General features: G+C 48.0%; 1 protein-coding gene across 5 annotated transcripts in view; it reads left to right on the top strand.

The window, feature by feature from the left end:
• The window catches only part of CHD3 (chromodomain helicase DNA binding protein 3), a 74,480-nt gene extending 54,767 nt beyond the window's left edge, over positions 1 to 19,713 (top strand). For 2 of the 5 annotated variants that reach the window (XM_063930822.1, XM_063930824.1), the window contains exons 31-41: positions 2,438 to 2,574; positions 3,207 to 3,351; positions 3,452 to 3,547; positions 3,690 to 3,845; positions 3,936 to 4,044; positions 4,621 to 4,753; positions 12,363 to 12,558; positions 13,595 to 13,681; positions 17,316 to 17,479; positions 17,751 to 17,874; positions 18,952 to 19,713. In XM_063930822.1, coding sequence (XP_063786892.1) covers positions 2,438 to 2,574; positions 3,207 to 3,351; positions 3,452 to 3,547; positions 3,690 to 3,845; positions 3,936 to 4,044; positions 4,621 to 4,753; positions 12,363 to 12,558; positions 13,595 to 13,681; positions 17,316 to 17,479; positions 17,751 to 17,874; positions 18,952 to 19,052 — 1,448 coding nt within the window. In that variant the 3' untranslated portion in view covers positions 19,053 to 19,713. Of the gene's footprint in view, positions 1 to 2,437; positions 2,575 to 3,206; positions 3,352 to 3,451; positions 3,548 to 3,689; positions 3,846 to 3,935; positions 4,045 to 4,620; positions 4,754 to 12,362; positions 12,559 to 13,594; positions 13,682 to 13,780; positions 13,907 to 17,315; positions 17,480 to 17,750; positions 17,875 to 18,951 lie in introns of those variants that run through there. The other 3 variants (XM_063930823.1, XM_063930825.1, XM_063930826.1) reach the window with 3 other exon arrangements.
• The last annotated feature ends 1,228 nt before the right edge of the window (positions 19,714 to 20,941 follow it).

Below are 20,941 nucleotides of genomic sequence, written 5' to 3' on the forward strand. Positions count from 1 at the left end.
AAGGGTGTCTCTCCTGTGGTGGTTACAGAGTGCTCATCTTCTAGAGGGCCGCAGATTCGGCATTCAGGACTGGGTCCTGGTGACCACGGATGCCAGCCTGAGAGGCTGGGGAGCAGTCACACAGGGAAGAAATTTCCAGGGCTTGTGGTCAAGCATGGAAACGTCACTTCACATAAATATCCTGGAACTAAGGGCCATTTACAATGCCCTAAGTCAGGCAAGGCCTCTGCTTCAGGGTCAGCCAGTGTTGATCCAGTCGGACAACATCACGGCAGTCGCCCACGTAAACAGACAGGGCGGCACAAGAAGCAGGAGGGCAATGACGGAAGTTGCAAGGATTCTTCGCTGGGCGGAAAATCATGTGATAGCACTGTCAGCAGTGTTCATTCCGGGAGTGGACAACTGGGAAGCAGACTTCCTCAGCAGGCACGACCGCCACCCGGGGGAGTGGGGACTTCACCCAGAAGTCTTCCACATGATTGTGAACCGTTGGGAAAAACCAAAGGTGGACATGATGGCGTCCCGCCTCAACAAAAAACTGGACAGACATTGCGCCAGGTCAAGGGACCCTCAGGCAATAGCTGTAGACGCTCTGGTAACACCGTGGGTGTTCCAGTCAGTGTATGTGTTCCCTCCTCTGCCTCTCATACCCAAGGTACTGAGAATCATATGAAGGAGAGGAGTAAGGACTATACTAGTAGCTCCGGATTGGCCAAGAAGGACTTGGTACCCGGAACTTCAAGAGATGCTCACGGAAGACCCGTGGCCTCTACCTCTAAGAAAGGACCTGCTCCAGCAGGGACCATGTCTGTTCCAAGACTTACCGCGGCTGCGTTTGACGGCATGGCGGTTGAACGCCGGATCCTGAAGGAAAAAGGCATTCCGGATGAAGTCATCCCTACCCTGATCAAAGCCAGGAAGGATGTAACTGTGCAACATTATCACCGTTTTTGGCGTAAATATGTTGCGTGGTGTGAGGCCAGGAAGGCCCCTACAGAGGAATTTCAACTGGGTCGTTTCCTGCATTTCCAGCAAACAGGACTGTCTATGGGCCTAAAATTAGGGTCCATTAAGGTTCAAATTTCGGCCCTGTCAATATTCTTCCAAAAAGAACTAGCTTCAGTTCCTGAAGTTCAGACGTTTGTCAAGGGAGTACTGCATATACAGCCTCCTTTTGTGCCTCCAGTGGCACCTTGGGATCTCAATGTAGTTTTGGGGTTCCTAAAATCACATTGGTTTGAACCACTCACCACTGTGGACTTAAAATATCTCACATGGAAAGTGGTAATGCTGTTAGCCCTGGCTTCAGCCAGGCGTGTTTCAGAATTGGCGGCTTTATCCTATAAAAGCCCTTACCTAATTTTTTATACGGACAGGGCAGAATTGAGGACTCGTCCTCAATTTCTCCCTAAGGTGGTTTCAGCATTTCACTTAAACCAGCCTATTGTGGTGCCTGCGGCTACTAGGGACTTGGAGGATTCCAAGTTACTGGACGTAGTCAGGGCCCTGAAAATATATGTTTCCAGGACGGCTGGAGTCAGAAAATCTGACTCGCTGTTTATCCTGTATGCACCCAACAAGCTGGGTGCTCCTGCTTCTAAGCAGACTATGGCTCGTTGGATTTGTAGTACAATTCAGCTTGCACATTCTGTGGCAGGCCTGCCACAGCCAAAATCTGTAAATGCCCACTCCACAAGGAAGGTGGGCTTATCTTGGGCGGCTGCCCGAGGGGTCTCGGCTTTACAACTTTGCCGAGCAGCTACTTGGTCAGGGGCAAACACGTTTGCTAAATTCTACAAATTTGATACCCTGGCTGAGGAGGACCTGGAGTTCTCTCATTCGGTGCTGCAGAGTCATCCGCACTCTCCCGCCCGTTTGGGAGCTTTGGTATAATCCCCATGGTCCTTTCGGAGTCCCCAGCATCCACTAGGACGTCAGAGAAAATAAGAATTTACTTACCGATAATTCTATTTCTCATAGTCCGTAGTGGATGCTGGGCGCCCATCCCAAGTGCGGATTGTCTGCAATTCTTGTACATAATTATTGTTACAAAAATCGGGTTATTATTGTTGTGAGACATCTTTTCAGAGGCTCCTCTGTTATCATGCTGTTAACTGGGTTCAGATCACAAGTTGTACGGTGTGATTGGTGTGGCTGGTATGAGTCTTACCCGGGATTCAAAATCCTTCCTTATTGTGTACGCTCGTCCGGGCACAGTATCCTAACTGAGGTTCGGAGGAGGGTCATGGGGGGAGGAGCCAGTGCACACCAGGTAGTCCTAAAGCTTTTACTTTTGTGCCCAGTCTCCTGCGGAGCCGCTATTCCCCATGGTCCTTTCGGAGTCCCCAGCATCCACTACGGACTATGAGAAATAGAATTATCGGTAAGTAAATTCTTATTTAATGCATTTCTCATACTTTGTGTGTTTGCTTTTTAGCCACTCCAGCCCCAAGTGAGCGTGCAGAAAATGGGGGGACCCCTGTTGATAAAGGAGAGGAGACGGAGGGCAGAGAAGAGAGGGAGAAAGGAACAGAGAAGAAAGAGGTGGAGGGGCCAAACGCAGCGAGTGTGAGGGTAAGACCATGCTGTGTAACAGGATGGCACATATGTAACTGCGGAACTAGAAGGAACGAGAGGATGGGGTATAAGATTTGTACAAGTGAGGCTCAGCCTCAGCAGATGTGACTCCAGGCTTATAGTGGCCTGCCGTGTGTTTCTCGGTCTTCGTCTTCATGGAGCCCTTGCAGGGCATGTTTTTAAGGTATCCTCAGGAATAAGTAGTACCAGCTTGCAGGTCTATTGTGTTTGTCAATTAAAACACCCGTGCTCCAGCTAGATGATCTGGAAAACCTGTACTGTTAGGGTTCCACGAGTAGCGGGTTTGAGAAATACTTATATACCGTGTCATGTAATGCTGTATCTCCCTCTAACCAACCTCCGTTCCTAATCTCTCAATCTCCTCACAACTTTCTTCCTTGTCTCTTTATTCTTTCTCCTCTCTATCCCCTGCCTCCCTCTGTCTTCTCTCTCACCTTTTTCTTCTCTTCCCTCTCTCGCTCTTTGTCTCTTTCTCTTTGCCTCTATCTCCAACTACTGCAACTAACTGGATACACCAAGGTTACCACAGGATCACTGGAAGGATGTATGTAATGTGGTTGAGACACCAGGGCTGGTATTTGACCTATCTGCTTCTGTTCCTCCTCTAGACCCCGAGCCCTCAGGATCCAGCCAGCCCATCTTCCAACGCTGTTGCAGAGAAGAGCGATGAGAAACCCCCCGTAGACCCACCAGACTTGCACCCAGGGAGGCCAGAGGTGGGGAAACAGACCCCAGTCCTGGAAGAGAAGAATGGTGCGTACACACAATGCCTGAGATAGTGTCATCTGAGCATAGTGTTCTGCTGCACAGTGCTCCGTGTGCTAAGGTTTGTTTAATCTATGTGGTCCTACAGCTCCTCAGGCGGAGAAACCACAAGATGGGGCCACTGAGAAAGAGCTGACAGCTGCAGCAGAGAGGCCGGACATGGGGCAGGGAGAGGCGCCCAGGGGTAAGTGTTCCCCACAGGTTCTGTGCCCATTAAGTGCTTCCTTTGCATTTGTGTGCCATTCATGGTCACAAGTGGAAATGTTTAGCTCAGGTTACTAGGTGGGGATCCTGATTGTCCCACACGATGTTCTCCTGCCTCTCAGGGCCAGAGGAGGTGAGATGTGAGAGGGAGGCGCTGAAAGACGCGAAGCCCAACAGCCAACAGCGGGAAGAGCTGAGGAACAGCAACGGGAGGAAGGAGGAGATCCGTCTGGAGCGGCCTCGGTTCATGTTTAATATCGCTGATGGGGGTTTCACAGGTAAAGTAGGGGGGTTACTTGCGGTTGGGTATGAAAGGATGGGATCCAGGGGAGGGGATTGCTAAACATGTGCCCTTTTCTTGCCTTCAGAACTTCACACCTTGTGGCAGAATGAGGAGCGGGCAGCCATCTGCTCTGGCAGGCTGAACGAGATCTGGCACCGCCGACACGATTACTGGCTGCTGGCCGGAGTTGTGGTGTATCCTTGCTTGTTATTTGCACAGTGTTACAGTACTTATCCTAGAGAGAATGAGTCTGCCAGACTTACCCGCTGTCCAGACGGCAGCGTCGCTCATTTTGCTCCGGCCGGCAGTGCGGCGTCTGACATAAGACCAGTCTGGCAGGGTTGAGGGAGCCCCTCGATGCCACCGACCCCTCATTGCGTCGTTCGAACTGGTCTTTTCACAGTGTGTTTTTTCTAGCGAGAATGACCAAGTACGCCGTGGATCTTTTAACATCCGATTCTACTAGTGTAGGCCACAAAAAAAATGACTTTTCAGTTTTGGTCTAAAACTAAAACTATTGATCAGACTACACCATGCAGCAATAACAAACATCAGTATTGTCACATAGTAGCAAGTCTAACCAGAGGAAAAGAAGATATGTGAAAAGTAACTATGTAGCACAATCAAAAGCATGTAACAGATTGCGCAATTTAATTAAAAAGAAACCGTTTCTCAGTGTGATTTGTTGGTTGGACGGTGTAGATGGAGCTGACTTTCTTGGTTGGGTTTTGCCGTCTTGCTTTTCTAGTCTTTCCTTAGCCCTCTCATAGACACGGTTACGCGCGGTGGCAAGACCTCCAGAACGACCCTCCCTTTTCTATGATTAACGAGCCGTTTAAATCCGAGACCAACAAGGGGAACTTCCTGGAGATGAAGAACAAGTTCCTAGCTAGACGATTCAAGGTGCGGCACCTCTGCATTTCCCACCTATGTAACATCCATCCTTTCCTCTCTAATAGACTCTTTATACCGTGTACCCTTTCTTGTTCTCACACTAGAATCTCTCACGTGTCCGAGCGTGTCAGGATTCCAAGCAACAATTTTTTGTTTATTTTTTGGCGATATATTAACTGCAGCATTTTCCCCTTTACCTTCCTCCTTTTTCTGGTACCATCTACTCCTCCTTTCTTCTTTCTTTTAAATCTTTTTTTTTTTTGACTCATTTATTTACAAATCACTTTTTACGGTATACTTAATTTTGTTTTTCCTTCTCGGTGATGTCTGTATGTATATGATGAGCAGAGGTAGCATGTTAGCATAGTAAAGCCAGCTTATACCCCTGAGCATTGCATCGCTCAGAGGCCTAGAACAACCCGTCGCCTGCAAGCATTGCATCATTTCTAGCAGAGAGGTCAACAGGCCCAATCAGCATCTACAGTAGTTACATAGTATGGTGGACAGAAAGGTGCAGGTCCGTTCATGAGGCCTAACTGTGCTGATCCTGATGAAGGCAAAACACAACCTAGTGTGACCATTCATTTTTCTCTTACGTCCTAGAGGATGCTGGGGACTCCGTAAGGACCATGGGGATAGACGGGCTCCGCAGGAGACATGGGCACTTCAAGAAAGACTCTAGGTCTGGGTGCGCACTGGCTCCTCCCTCTATGCCCCTCCTCCAGACCTCAGTTTGATACTGTGCCCAGTGGAGACTGGGTGCTTTTCAGAGAGCTCTCCTGAGCTTTCTGACAGAAAGTATATTTGTAGGTTTTTTATTTTCAGGGAGCCTGCTGGCAACAGACTCCCTGCATCGAGGGACTGAGGGGAGAGAAGCAGACCTACTTCTGTGAGTTTCAAGGCTCTGCTTCTTAGGCTACTGGATACCATTAGCTCCAGAGGGAGTCAGAACACAGGTCTCACCCTGGAGTTCATCCCGGAGCCGAGCCGCCGTCCTCCTCACAGAGCCGGAAGATAGAAGCCGGGTGAGTATGAGAAGAAAAGAAGACTTCAGAGGCGGCAGAAGACTTCATGATCTTCACTGAGGTAACGCAGAGCGGTGAAGCTGTGCGCCATTGCTCCCATACACCTCACACACGGCAGTCACTGTAAGGGTGCAGGGCGCAGGGGGGGCACCCTGGGCAGCATATTAACCTCTTTTCTGGCAAAAATAGTATATATACAGCTGGCCACTGTATATATATATATATATATATATATATATAAGAGCCCCCGCCAGTTTTCAGTGTATTTGAGCGGGACAGAAGCCCGCCGCCGAGGGGGCGGAGCTTCTCCCTCAGCACTCACCAGCGCCATTTTCTCCACAGCACAGCTGAGAGGAAGCTCCCTGGACTCTCCCCTGCTTATACCACGGTTAAAGAGGGTTTTAAAGAAGAGGGGAGGCACATAATTAGGCGCATATATACATTTATACACAGCGCTACTGGGTAAACATATGTTTATTGTGTTTTTTCCTGGGTCATATAGCGCTGGGGAGTGTGCTGGCATACTCTCTCTCTGTCTCTCCAAAGGGCCTTGTGGGGGAACTGTCTTCAGATAAGAGGATTCCCTGAGTGTGTGGTGTGTCGGTACGCGTGTGTCGACATGTCTGAGGTAAAAGGCTCTTCTAGGGAGGAGGGGAACAAATGAATGTGGTGTCTCCGTCGACAACACCGACATCTGACTGGATGGATATGTGGAATGTTTTAAGTGCTAATGTAAATTTATGGCACAAAAAAATGAGAAGGAACAGCCAGGGAGTCAACCCATGTCTGTCCCTATGTCACAGGGGCCTTCAGGGTCACAAAAGTGCCCACTATCCCAAATAATAGTCACAGATACCGACACGGATTCTGATTCCAGTGTCGACTACGATAATGCAAAGTTACAGCCAAAATTGGCTAAAAGTATTCAATATATGATTATTGTAATAAAAGATGATTTGCATATCAAACCCCCTGTCCCTGACACGAGGGTACACATGTATAGGGGAAAGAAACCTGAGGTAAACTTTCCCCCATCTCATAAACAAGTTATTGAAAAGGCTTGGAAATCTCCAGACAAGAAACTGCAGATTCCCAAAAATGGATTCTTAGGGCGTATCCTTTCCCGACTAAGAGGGAAAAAAGCTTGGACACGCTTATCCAAAAAAGGTAGCGCTGACATTATGGCTACCCTCAGGGATCCTGCAGATCGCAGACAGCAGGCTACCTGGAAGTCCATTTACACAATCTAGTAACTTACTCAACCCGGCGTTCGTGTCGGCTTGGGTTTGTAGCGCTGTAGCAGCAAGGATAGGTACCTTATCGACGGAAATTAATACCCTGGATAAGCATACCGGTTTATAGACCCTGGGTCATATTAAAGATGCTGTCTTATATATGGGCAATGCTCAAAGAGACATTGGCCTACTGAGTTCTAGAAATCACCGCTATGTCGATTTCTGCTAGACAAGTCCTATGGACCCGGCAATGGACAGAAGGCATATGGAGGTTTTACCTTACAAGGGTGAGGAATTGGTTGGGGAAGGTCTCTCGGACCTGGTCTCCACAACTACGGCAACTGAATAACATTTTTGCCATGTATTTCCTCACAGCCTAAGAAAGCACCACATTAACACATGCGGTCCTTTCGGTTATATAAAAACAAGAGAGTACGAAGATAGTCTTTTCTTGCCAGAGGTAAGGTCAGGGAAAACAAGCTGCCAACCACACCTAGTTCCCAGGAGCAGAAGTCCTCCCCGGCCTCTATAAAATCCACAGCGTGATGCGGGAACTCCGCTGAGGGAGTCCGCCACAGGGGGGGCACGTCTTTGACTGGTCAGCCACATCTGGGTTCACTCACAGGTGGATCCCGGGGCGATAGAAATTATTTCCCAGGGTTACAAGCTGGAGTTCGAACAAGTGTCTCCTCGCCGGTTTCTCAAATCGGCCTTAACAGCTTCTCCCCCAGAAGGGGAGCGACTGTTAAATGCAATTCACAAAGTGTATCATCAACAGGTGGTGGTCAATGTTCCCCTACTTCTACATCAACCCTGTTAGTAGTCCCGAAACCGGACGGTTCGGTCAGACCCATTTTACATTTAAAATCCTTGAACCTATACTTGAAAAGGTTCAACTTCAAGGTGCAATCGCTCAGAGCGGTCATCGCCAGCCTAGAAAAGGGGGAGATTTTATGGTATCCCTGGACATAAAGGATGCATACCTTCATGTTCCCATATATCCACCTCATCAGGCGTACCTAAGATTTGCGGTACAGGTTGTCATTACCAGGGTTTTCCACCGAGGATTTTCACCAAGGTAATGGCGGAAATCATGGTGCTCCTGCGCAAGCAGGATGTCGCAATTAGTATCACTTTCACTGAAGGTGTTACAGCAACACAGCTGTGTTCTCAATATCCCGAAGTCGCAGTTGATTCCTACAACTGGTCTGACTTTCTTGGGCATGATTCTGAATACGGTCCAGAAAAGGGTTTATCTGCAGATAGAAAAGGCTCAGGAACTCATGACTCTGGTCAGGAACCTATTGAAGCCAAAACAGATGTCAGTGCATTACTGCACTCGAGTCCTGGAAAAGAAGGTGGCATCATACAAAGCCTTCCAACGGGACCTACTGGCAAGTGGTCCGAATCACATCTACAGATTCATCAGTTGATCACCCTGTCCCCCAGGGCCAGGGTATCTCTCCTGTGAGGGTGCTCACCTTCTAGGGGGCCGCAGGTTTGGCATTCAGGACTGGATTCTGGTGACCACGGACGCGAGCCTCTGAGGTTGGGGAGCAGTCACACAGGAGAAAAACTTCCAGGGTCTTGGGTCAAGTCAAGAGACTTATCTTCACATCAACGTTCTGGAGCTGAGGGCCATATACAACGCCCTTCGTCAAGCGGAGACCTTGCTTCGCTACTTACCAGTACTGATCCAATCAGACAACATCACTGCAGTGGCTCATGTAAACCGCCAGGGCGGCACAAGGAGCAGAGTGGCAAGAAGCCACCAGGATTCTTCGCTGGGCGAAAAATCATGTAAGCGCACTGTCAGTAGTGTTCATTCCAGGAGTGGACAACTAAGAAGCAGACTTCCTCAGCAGACACGACCTGCATCCAGGAGTGGGGACTTCATCAGGAAGTCTTCACACAGATTGCAAGTCAGTAGGGACTGCCCAAATAGACATGAGGATGTCCCGCCTCAACAAAAAGCTGAAAAGATATTGCGCCAGGTCAATAGACCCTCAGACGGTAGCTGTGGACGCCCTAGTGACACCGTGGGTGTTCCAGTCGGTCTGTGTGGAGTGCAGACAATTCTCATTGTTCCAGATTGGCCACGAAGGGCCTGATATCCGGATCTGCAGGAGAATGCTCACAGAAGATCAGTGGCATCTTCCTCTAAGACAGAACCTGTTGCAACAGGGGCTCGGTCTGTTCCAAGACTTACCGCGGCTGCGTTTGATGGCATGGCGGTTGAACGCCGGATCCTAGCGGAAAAGGGCATTCCGGATGAGGTCATTCCTACGCTGATAAAGGCTAGGAAAGACGTGACAACTAAACATTATCACCGTATATGGCGAAAATATGTTTCTTGGTGTGAGGCCAGGAATACTCCTACGGAAGAATTCCATCTGGGCCGTTTTCCTTCACTTCCTATAAACTGGAGTGAATTTGGGCCTAGAATTAGGCTCCATTAAGGTTCAGATTTCGGCCTTATCCAATTTGTTTTAAAAAGAATTGGCTTCTCTCCCAGAAGTACAGACTTTTGTGAAGGGAGTGCTGCATATTCAGCCTCCTTTTGTACCTCCGGTGGAGCCTTGGGACCTTAACGTGGTGTTGAGTTCCTTAAGGCGCACTGTTTTGAACCACTTAAAATGGTGGAGTGAAAATATCTCACTTGAAAGGTGGTCATGTTGTTAGCCTTGGCTTCGGCTAGGCGAGTGTCGGAATTGGCGGCTTTGTCTCATAAAAGCCCCTATCTGTTTTTTTTCCATATGGATATTGCGGAACCGTCCTCAATTCTTGCCTAAGGTGGTGTCATCTTTTCATATGAACCAACCTATTGTGGTGCCTGTGGCTACGCGTGGAGGATTCCGAGTTCCTTGATGTAGTCAGGGTTCTGAAAATTTACGTAGCCAGAACGGCTAGAGTCAGAAAATATAGAAGCACTGTTTGTCCTGTATGCAGCCAACAAGGTTGGCGCTCCTGCTTCAAAGCAGACTATTGCTTACTGGATCTGTAACACGATTCAGCGAGCGTGAAACGTCTGGATTGCCGTTACCTAAATTGGTCAAGGCCCATTCCACTAGGAAGGTGGGCTCTTCTTGGGCGGCTGCCCGAGGGGTAACGGGTCTACAGCTGGGCCGAGTGGTTTCTTGGTCGGGTTCAAACACCTTGCGAGGTTTTATAAGTTTGATACCCTGGCTGAGGAGGACCTCCTGTTTGCTCAATCGGTGCTGCAGAGTCATCCGCACTCTCCCGCCCGTTTTTGGAGCTTTGGTATAATCACCGTGGTCCTTACGGAGTCCCCAGCATCCTCTAGGACGTAAGAGAAAATAAGATTTTAAACCTACCGGTAAATCTTTTTCTCATAGTCCGTAGAGGATGCTGGGCGCCCGTCCCAGGTGCGGACTACTCCTGCAAGACTTGTATATAGTTTTGCCTACATAAGGCTTTTGTTATAATTTTCATTGGTCTTGGACTGATGCTATGTTGTTTTCATACTGTTAACTGGGTAGTATATCACAAGTTATACGGTGTGATTGGTGTGGCTGGTATGAATCTTGCCCTTGGATTAACAAAAATCCTTTCCTCGTACTGTCCGTCTCCTCTGGGCACAGTTTCTCTAACTGAGGTCTGGAGGAGGGGCATAGAGGGAGGAGCCAGTGCGCACCCAGACCTAGAGTCTTTCTTGAAGTGCCCATATCTCCTGCGGAGCCCGTCTATCCCCATGGTCCTTACGGAGTCCCCAGCATCCTCTACGGACTACGAGAAAAAGATTTACCGGTAGGTTTAAAATCTTATTTTTCCTTCCTGCTAGTGGTGGATACTGGTACTATGCAGTATATAGGCTCCTTTTATTCTCAGAGCCTTAGCTTTCAACATCCTTTGTACCCCACGTCCTGCTGTGACCTTTATAATCCCAGGATTCAGATTGGGGGCTTCTACGATGACCTTTTATACTACATCATGTGTACTGCCTTCAGTGTCTGCAGGAAGATATATTTGGTCCTGCTTGACATCCACGAAAGAGGTTTTCCTGCTTATAGAAGACGATAACTAGATGGATGACGCCAGACTTATATTGGGTCCAGGAAACCTTTCCCTTAAAATTACATGGTACATTCTGCCAGGTCAGCAAGTTTTATTGTTTTTGCAGCCAAGGCTGTCAGCTTTGGTCTGAATGTGCTGTGGGCATGGCCACCCGAAGGGGCAAATTTGAAATTTAACCATGGTACCAGTGTCCCCCATGGGTTGATAAAGGGGGGAAGAAAATTATAATAATTGTGTGTACACTGGTGGCTCAGCAAAAAAACATGACTATATCTTCAGCCATCATAGCACTCAAAGTGCATCAATACTTCATCATGGAAACAATGAAAGGTCAATGAAAATGTTCAAACCAGTCCGTCGACTAAATGACCGTTCAAGACCTGTGCATCATATCAACACCACCTTTCATAATAGATTTTATATATATATATATGGAAAAGACAGCACACAAAGAAAGATATAACAAACAAAACAAATGGTGGTGCAAAGTCAAAAAAGGGTTAATACTGACAATCACTTTTCCCAAGTAATGAAAGTAATGAAAAAAGAAAAACCAGCACTCACTTTTAGAGGTAACCCCCCCCCCCCCCCCACACACACACACACACACAAACAATTATTTATTCTCCAGTCTATATGCAATGGAATCATTATGAATAATAAATCATTGTTTTTATCTCTAAAAGTGAGTGCTGGTTTTTCTTTTTCATTACATGGGAAAAGTGATTGTCAGTATTAACCATTTTTTGACATTGCACCACCATTTGTTTTGTTTGTTATATCTTTCTTTGAGTGCTGTCTTTTCCATATATATATGTGTGTGTGTGTATATATATATATATATATATATATATATATATATATGTATGTATATATATATATATATATATATATATATATATATATATATATATACATATATATATAGAGAGAGAGAGAGATAGATTTAGATATATAGATATAAATAATTTTTTCCCCCAATGTAAACATACCAGGTACTTCTGACCTTTCTTTACATTTTGGCCATTCTATTCCCAATACTGATGAGGTTGCTGACTCATCAGTAGCTTTTTCCTTTCTTGAGTCTAACCAGAATTATCACCTATATTCAGGGTGAGATAACACCTATCCCAAAAGCAGCTTCTTGTTAGGGGCCCTCCCCTATGAGACCCACCATTCACTCCACCCAGCACCCACACATTTTGTATATGTGAAACGCGTGGCTCTGTGTTCCTATATACTGCATTTCTACTGTTCCTGCTGCTTCCTGTTGTGTCTTGTTTCTACACGTTCCAATCTCCTATTTCTCTTCTACACTCTCAGCTGTTGGAACAGGCTCTGGTTATCGAGGAGCAGCTGCGTCGTGCAGCCTATCTGAATATGACACAGGACCCCTCTCATCCTGCTATGGCCCTCAATGCCCGCTTCTCAGAGGTTGAATGTCTGGCTGAAAGCCACCAACACTTGTCCAAGGAGTCCCTGGCGGGAAACAAGCCAGCCAACGCTGTTCTACATAAAGGTAAGCTGGATGGAGGGGTGAAGGACAGAAGAGGAGAAAAGAGAGAAGAGGAGTTGTTAGGTTTCTGTTGTAGATATGGAGACATCACACTTCCCATAGGCCCATACTGCCTGTTACAGAGGTATTACAATGGGTACAAATCTCTCCTTGTCTTATCAGCCCTGTGTCTGCAGATGTCCCATAATAATAACTCCAAAGAAAAACAAATGCGTTGTCAAAAAAGCGTCTTTCCATGAAACGCGTGTGCCATTGATGCATTCACCATCTTGCCCGGATTTAGCTCATGCTCTTCACCCAAATTGCTCCTCATACATGCCCTATCTTGTAGACATCTAGCACCTATACCGAAGCTGTCTATGTGCCTCCTGTCTCTTTTTGCTGTCTCTCTGTAGTGTGGAGGGATTTCGAGCGTACTATACTTTTTTTTTCTTTTACCCAACTTAATTTCCCATGAGGATGAGGTGGTTGTCCGGCACATCACAGATATTCTCACATTATCTGGTCTCATGTTGGCCAGCAGACTGACTTTGCCTATCGCTGCCACAAGCCCTCTTTCTGTGTCCTGCCTTGTTTGAGGTGGCAGTGGCCGCTGGAGTCCCCCCATGTCTTTTGGGGTATGTCGGTCTGTGATGTAGTTATTCATGATAAAATCAGGCTAATCCAAGGCATCTCTCAAAGTTTTCCATACAGCAGTGGCCATAAATTGCTGATTTCCTGAGGAGCTTAAAGCATTGTAGCCAGATACAAGACAGCCCTGCCCAAAGCGGAGAATGTGGCCATAGTACATTTGAATAAGCTTCTATTAAAAAAGAAAACACATTATAGTTCCTGCAGAGGTTCCACTGGACGCAGCCACTGAGGTTCTGGGTTACTGTAATGGTCAATGCTAATCTATGGGGGGGGGGGCATTTAATTCTATGCGATGTGCCGCCAGACAGGGCAGCCAGTTACGATACTGCCGACATCGCACATTTTCCATGACACCTCTATGGGGTGCTGAGGAGCTGAAACCCCCCTCCCCTCCGTGTGCTTTCAGCTCAGCATATTTTAAAACCGCTAAGAGAAGACAATTGTGCAGAAAGGGACCAGATCTCCCATGAATCCAGGAAACGGCACATCCAGGGTAAGAAGAGAGCTTTGTGGGACCAATTTCTGTCTGACCCAGCAAGCAGGGTCTCTGGGGTAAGAGCAGAGATGAGTGCAGTGTGGGATTGCATTTCAGACTTACCCAGCACATCTAGGGTGAGCAGCGATAGAAGAACGCTTTGTGATCCCAGGCAGAAAACGCCATATGAAGACTAAGAGGAGCGTAGGATTCCTGACAGGTTCAACAGGTGGTACAACCAGGGTAAGAGGAGCGTAGGATCTCTGACAGTTCCAACGAATGATACAACCAGGGTAAGAGGAGCCTAGGATTCCTGACAGTTCCAACGAATGATACAACCAGGGTAAGAGGAGCGTAGCATTCCTAACAGGTCCAACAGATGGTACAATCAGGGTAAGTGGAGCGTCGGATCCCTGACAGGTCCAACGAATAGTCCAAACAGGGTAAGAGGAGCGTAGGATCCCTGACAGGTCGAACGGATGGTACAATCAGGGTAAGAGGAGCGTAGGATCCCTGACAGGTCCAACAGATGATACAACCAGGGTAAGAGGAGGGTAGGATCCCTGACAGGTCAAAGGGATGGTCCAACCAGGATAAGAGGAGCGTAGTATCTCTGACAGGTCCAACCAGGGTAAGAGGAGCGTAGGATCCCTGACAGGTCCAACGGATGGTACAACCAGGGTAAGAGGAGCGTAGGATCCCTGACAGGTAAAACAGATTATACAATCAGCGTAAGAGGAGCGTAGCATTCCTAACAGGTCCAACTGATGGTACAACCAGGGTAAGAGGAGGGTAGGATCCCTGACAGGTCCAACAGATGGTACAACCAGGGTAAGAGGAGCGTAGCATTCCTAACAGGTCCAACAGATGGTACAACCAGGGTAAGAGGAGCGTAGGATCCTTGACAGGTCCAACCAGGGTAAGAGGAGCGTAGTTTTCATGACAGGTCCAACGGATGGTACAACCAGGGTAAGAGGAGTGTAAGAACCCTGACAGGTTCAACAGATGGTACAACCAGGGTAAGAGGAGCGTAGGATCCCTGACAAGTCCAAGAAATGGTACAACCAGGGTAAGAGGAGCGTAGGATCCCTGACAGGTCCAACAGATGATACAACCCGGGTAAGAGGAGCATAGCATTCCTGACAGGTCCAACGGATGGTACAACCAGGGTAAGAGGAGCGTAGGATCCCTGACAGGTCCAACCAGGTTAAGAGGAGCGTAGGATCCCTGATAGGTCCAACGAATGGTCCAAACAGGGCAAGAGGAGCGTAGGATCCCTGACGGGTCCAACGGGTGGCACAACCAAGGTAAGAGGAGCGTAGGATCCCTGACAGGTCCAATGAATGGTACAACCAGGGTAAGAGGAGCGTAGGATCCCTGACAGGTCCAACCAGGGAAAGAGGAGCGTAGGATCCTTGACAGGTCCAACGGATGGTGCAACCAGGGTAAGAGGAGAGTAGGAACCCTGACAGGTCCAACGGATGGTGCAATCAGGGTAAGAGGAGCGTAGGATCCCTGACAGGTCCAACGGATGGTGCAACCAGGGTAAGAGGAGCGTAGGATCCCTGACGGGTCCAACGGATTATACAACCAGGATAAGAGGAGCGTAGCATTCCTAACAGGTCCAACGGATGGTACAACCAGGGTAAGAGGAGCGTAGGATCCCTGACAAGTCCATCGAATGGTCCAAACAGGGTAAGAGGAGCGTAGGATCCCTGACAGATCCAACGGATTGTACAACCAGGGTAAGAGGAGCGTAGGATCCCTGACAGGTCCAACGGATGGTGCAACCAGGGTAAGAGGAGCGTAGGATCCCTGACGGGTCCAACGGATTATACAACCAGGATAAGAGGAGCGTAGCATTCCTAACAGGTCCAACGGATGGTACAACCAGGGTAAGAGGAGCGTAGGATCCCTGACAAGTCCAACGAATGGTCCAAACAGGGTAAGAGGAGCGTAGGATCCCTGACAGATCCAACGGATTGTACAACCAGGGTAAGAGGAGCGTAGGATCCCTGACAGGTCCAACAGATGGTACAACCAGGGTAAGAGGAGCGTAGGATCCCTGACAGGTCCAACAGATGATACAACCAGGGTAAGAGGAGCATAGCATTCCTTACAGGTCCAACGGATGGTACAACCAGGGTAAGAGGAGGGTAGGATCCCTGACAGGTCCAACCAGGGTAAGAGGAGCGTAGGATACCTGACAGGTCCAACAGATGGTACAACCAGGGTAAGAGGAGCATAGGATCCCTGACAGTTCCAACCACGGTAAGAGGCGCGTAGGATCCCTGACAGGTCCAACGGATGATACAAACAGGGTAAGAGGAGTGGAAGAACCCTGACAGGTCCAACAGTTGGTACAAGCAGGGTAACAGGAGCATGGGAACCCTGACAGGTCCAACGGATGAACAACCAGGGTAAGAGGAGCGTAGCATTCCTAACAGGTCCAACGGATGGTGCAACCAGGGTAAGAGGAGCGTAGGATCCCTGACAGTTCCAACGAATGGTCCAAACGGGGTAAGAGGAGCGTAGGATCCCTGACAGGTCCAATGGATGGTACAACAAGGGTAAGAGGAGCGTAGGAACCGTAACAGGTCCAACAGATGGTACAGCCAAGATAAGAGAAGTGTAGGTACCCTGACAGGTCCAACAGATGGTACAACTGTGGTAAGAGGAGCGTAGGATCCCTGACAGGTCCAACGGATGGTACAACCAGGGTAAGAGGAGGGTAGGATCCCTGACGCTCCAACGGATGGTACAACCAGGGTAAAAGGAGCGTAGGATCCCTGACAGGTCCAACGAATGGTCCAACCAGGGTAAGTGTAGCGTAGGATCCCTGACAGGTCCAATGGAGGGTCCAACCAGGTGGAGCATACGATCCCTGACAGGTCCAACCAGGGTAAGAGGAGCTTAGAATCCCTGACAGGTCCAACAGATGGTACAACTAGGGGAAGAGGAGCGTAGGATCCCTGACAGGTCCAACAGATGGTACAACCATGGTAAGAGGAGCGTAGCATTCCTGACCGGTCCAGCGGATGGTACAACCAGGGTAAGAGGAGCGTAGGATCCCGGACAGGTCCAACAGATGGTACAGCCAGGGTAAGAGGAGCGCAGGATCCCTGACAGGTTCAACGAATGGTACAAGCAGGGTAAAAGGAGCGTAGAATCCCTGACAGATTGATTATGCCTTTTAAATAATTGCCCCTTTAACACATCAGGCAGACTTGCCGGGAACTCATAGAAGACGCTTACTCTTACATTTGCCCCGAAGTTAGAGAACGTTTGGTCTTTTCCACACAACACCCCTTTTGCCACTCGTCCTCTTAGCTCAGATGAAGATAGATGTGACATCTCCTCCCCATATCCCATCACTCGATTCCTTTTACAGAAACCTCGTACCAATTACAGGCCAGGCGAAGTGCAGCCAGCTAGGAGAGTGTCATGGCCGTACATGTTAGGAACATCTGCTCCGGCAGTGGGCTGATATATAGAGATGCATTCACAACGTTAGCTGGAGATGAGGGCCATTGTTGAAGCAGGTCCTCTTATGTGGCTGCCAGCATAATAGGGTGGAGGTATCAAGGTGTTATTCCGTAGAGTGGGCCTAGTGTGTCAGCGGTACACGTGTCTGAGCTCTCCCTCTATTCAGTGCTAAACCAGCTGGAGGAGCTGCTGAGCGATATGAAGGCAGATGTAACGCGCCTCCCTGCGTCCCTCGCCCGCATCCCACCCATCGCCGCCAGACTGCAGATGTCCGAGCGCAGTATCCTGAGCCGGCTGGCAAGCAAGGGGAGTGAGAGCACAGCTCCTCCGGTGAGAGACCAGGGCGGGCAGCAGGGAGGGGGGGGGAGAGGGGGTGGTGGGTCTGGATGGGCACGGGAAAAAAAAATCTGCATGGTGGTGTGACTGTGAAGAGTTGCATATTGGGGCGGGACATAATAACGGTAATTATGTACAAAGAGGGATGAAACTTTCTAGGCGTTGTTTCATTAATTATAGTACATGAAGGCCACCTGTGGATCGTCTAAGTTGTTTGGATGCGTGTTTGTGGCAATATCAGATTTCATTCTCTCTGCCCTCCCAGGTGTTTCCCCCTGGTCCTTTCACCATCCCTCCTCTCTTCGGGGGGCATTTCCCAAGCAACCCACCCACAGCACCTCATACTGGGGCCAGTTATAATCAGATGCCCCTAGGGTCCTACTTGTCAGGTAAGAGAGTGAGTGCTCTTCGTTCTCTCCTCTCCTCTCTCGTTCTTTTCATTTCCATCCATTGTTTTTTGTTACATTGTTCTGTGTGTTGCGATGTTTTATTTTAATTTTGCAGTAAGTTGCAGGGTATTGTGTAGCTACAGTGTACTTTTACGGATATAACGGACCTCATTTACGAAACGCGCTGGCTGCGCCTTACAAATGGCTTTGGTTTTGCACAGCTGCGCCTAGATGGTCCACGCGGCGCAATTCACGGCGACAACACTTCCTACTCTCCGCACCCAGATAACGCCTCCGCTAACCAGGATGCGAGGTTGGCGGCCAAGGAAGAAAGATTTAAAGCAGTACTTCCCAACCTCGGTTCTCAAGGCACACTACCAGTTCAGGTTTTAAGGATAGCCACAGTTTAGCACAGGCGACTTAATTAATACATCAGTTATTTTGATTTAAGCATCTGTTCTACATACGTCTCATTCCTATCGCGCTTTGTAAATGAGGCCCAATAAATCCATAACCGAGGATACATGTAGAAGGCAATTCATTACAGCAACTTGGAAACAGATAACTCCTTTCAAAGTAGATCTGTAATTAAGATTGGTAGAACTTAACGTGAGCCTCTTTTTCAGGTGCTTTAATAAACAATTTATTGATAATTACGGAGTATAAAAGCAGAATGATTGGCTTTAGAACGTATTGTTATAACATCCCTTCATTTGGAACATTTAGACCCTAGATTTAGTACCCATAGCTATTTGCATAGCCACTCCCCACTCCTACTGCGGTCATGTGACTGTGACCAGGATTCTTCAGTTAGATGATGACGATAAGGTAATGTAGAATTCCCGCTATTAGATCTTATATAGGACCGTGCTCATTGTAATTTAATATATATATATATCTATAGCCCACGTCTTGGTGATATTTGCATGTCCCAAGTGACGCGATGCTCTGCATCCTGACCAATATATCCACTTCAGATAACAAAATGGCTGCCTCCACGGCGATCCGCCTAAATAAAATTATATATCGGCAACTTAAATTTTTTTGCTATGCTTCTCTTCCTCGTTTTTTTTCCAGCTTCTAACGGTCCCCCCATCCTGGTGAAGAAAGAGAGGGAGCTGGACTTGTTGGACAGGAAAGATGGAAGGACCGGAGAGGTGATTTGTATCGATGACTGATGCCTGATTCCCCCCCCCCCCCTCATCCCCACCTTCCCCCGCGCGCACAATGTTTGCTACGGAACGGGAAAGACTTGTGCAGCTCTGAGGGGATGCAGCGACACATGGGACCGGCTAGAGGGCATTGCAATCTATTCACCCCCTGCAGCAGTTGGGACAGTTCTCTAACCGCCTCCCCCGGCCTGGCACCAAATGAAGCCTACCATGAATTGGTCTCTTCCTACACGGCGGCCGTGGACGGGAGACCTCTGTTCCTCCAGTGACGAGCAATCAAGTGCAGATGGGAATCGGTCTGTCTAACCATCCCTCACCCACACGGGGTGACGCAGACAGACGGCCGCAGTGAATGTGTCCCTCCCCATGTAGGGTGATACAGATATAAATGAACACTGGTCCTGCCCTTACCAGGATCACACACTGGCACCACCAGAAAGAGCAGAGGGCACTAGACCTCTTGTCAGTCTCTCTGTCCCCGTGACCTCTCTCCAGCTGCCCCCCCGGTGTACTCCAATCCCGCTGATGTAAACCATGTATATATATATAAACGTACACATGTTGCTTTTCCGTATGCCGCTGCTTGGCCTGCAACGCCTCATGTGGTGCTGTTCTCATGGTCTGCTCTCGCCTCCTGATGTACATATAAATTATACTTTTTATTTCAGTCTGCTGTGTACTGTCTGTTTTCCCGAGCACGCCTGACCGCTCCGACAAATTCCCCAGCAGGTGGCAAGGACGGCCTGTTCTTTCCACACTACCAATCGTCTACTGCTTGTGGGTATGGCTTGGGTTTGTGCCGGCATTAGGGAAAGGGGTCCTGTATGCATAACATCATGCGGTTCTGTAGGTGGACGCAACAATAAACGTGAATAGTACCCTCATCTACCCGTCGGGGGTTTAACACCAGTTATCAATGAGAAATATCACCTAAATAGAGTAATTACACACAACTCAATAACGTTATTAAAAGTAAGAAGCAAAAGTCTATTTTATACAAGCCCTTTGCATCCCCCTGGGAGAAGGGTGGGGAATAGGTGATCACCTCCCAGTTATTGTATACAAACTTATATGAATCTGTACATCAGTGCAATATTTATTATTAGCAGCAGGGGGCAGCATTGCCTAAGCTATGGTTATTAACAAAGGGTTGCAACACCTGGTATTTGCTTATTCATCGGTCTGAGACTAAATGGCCATTGTTCTCGGTATGAGAACGTGTAATGAGCAACATGTGTGCTACAATATTATACGTTCCAAGCTTTCTAGCTAAACATAAAGGCACACAGTCTTGGATGATGCAGCTGGTCAGAATATGAAATAAAGAACTACAGAGGAGGAAAGAGATCTAGGAGTCACTATTTCAGGTGACTTAAAAGCAATGTAACAAAGCAATGAGGAAGGCTAGTCAGATGCTTGGTTGCATCGGGAGAGGAATCAGCAACAGAAAGAAAAAAGTAATAATGCCACTGTATAGGTCATTGGTACGGCTTCATCTAGAATACTGTGTTCAATTCTGGAGGACATATAATATCTTCAGAAGGATATTAATACATTAGAGACTGTACAAAGAGGGGCAAGTAAAATGGTGCATGGCCTACATCACACAACATACACAGAAAGACTACAAAATCTCAATATGTATAGTTTGGAGCAGAGAAGGGAAAGGGGGGACATGATAGAAACTTTCAAATATATGAAGGGTTTTAACAAAGTCCAGGAGGGAAACATTCTCCAAATGAAGAGAAGCAATAGGACACGAGGACCTGCACTGAGACTAGAGGGGGGGGGGTTCAGGGGAAATTTGAGGAAAAATTACTTCACAGAAAGGGTAGTGGACAAGTGGAATAGCCTCCCATCAGAGGTGGTACAGGCTAAGACAGTAGAGCAATTTA

This window comes from Pseudophryne corroboree, chromosome 6, assembly GCF_028390025.1.
Source record: "Pseudophryne corroboree isolate aPseCor3 chromosome 6, aPseCor3.hap2, whole genome shotgun sequence".
Taxonomy (NCBI): Eukaryota; Metazoa; Chordata; class Amphibia; order Anura; family Myobatrachidae; genus Pseudophryne; species Pseudophryne corroboree.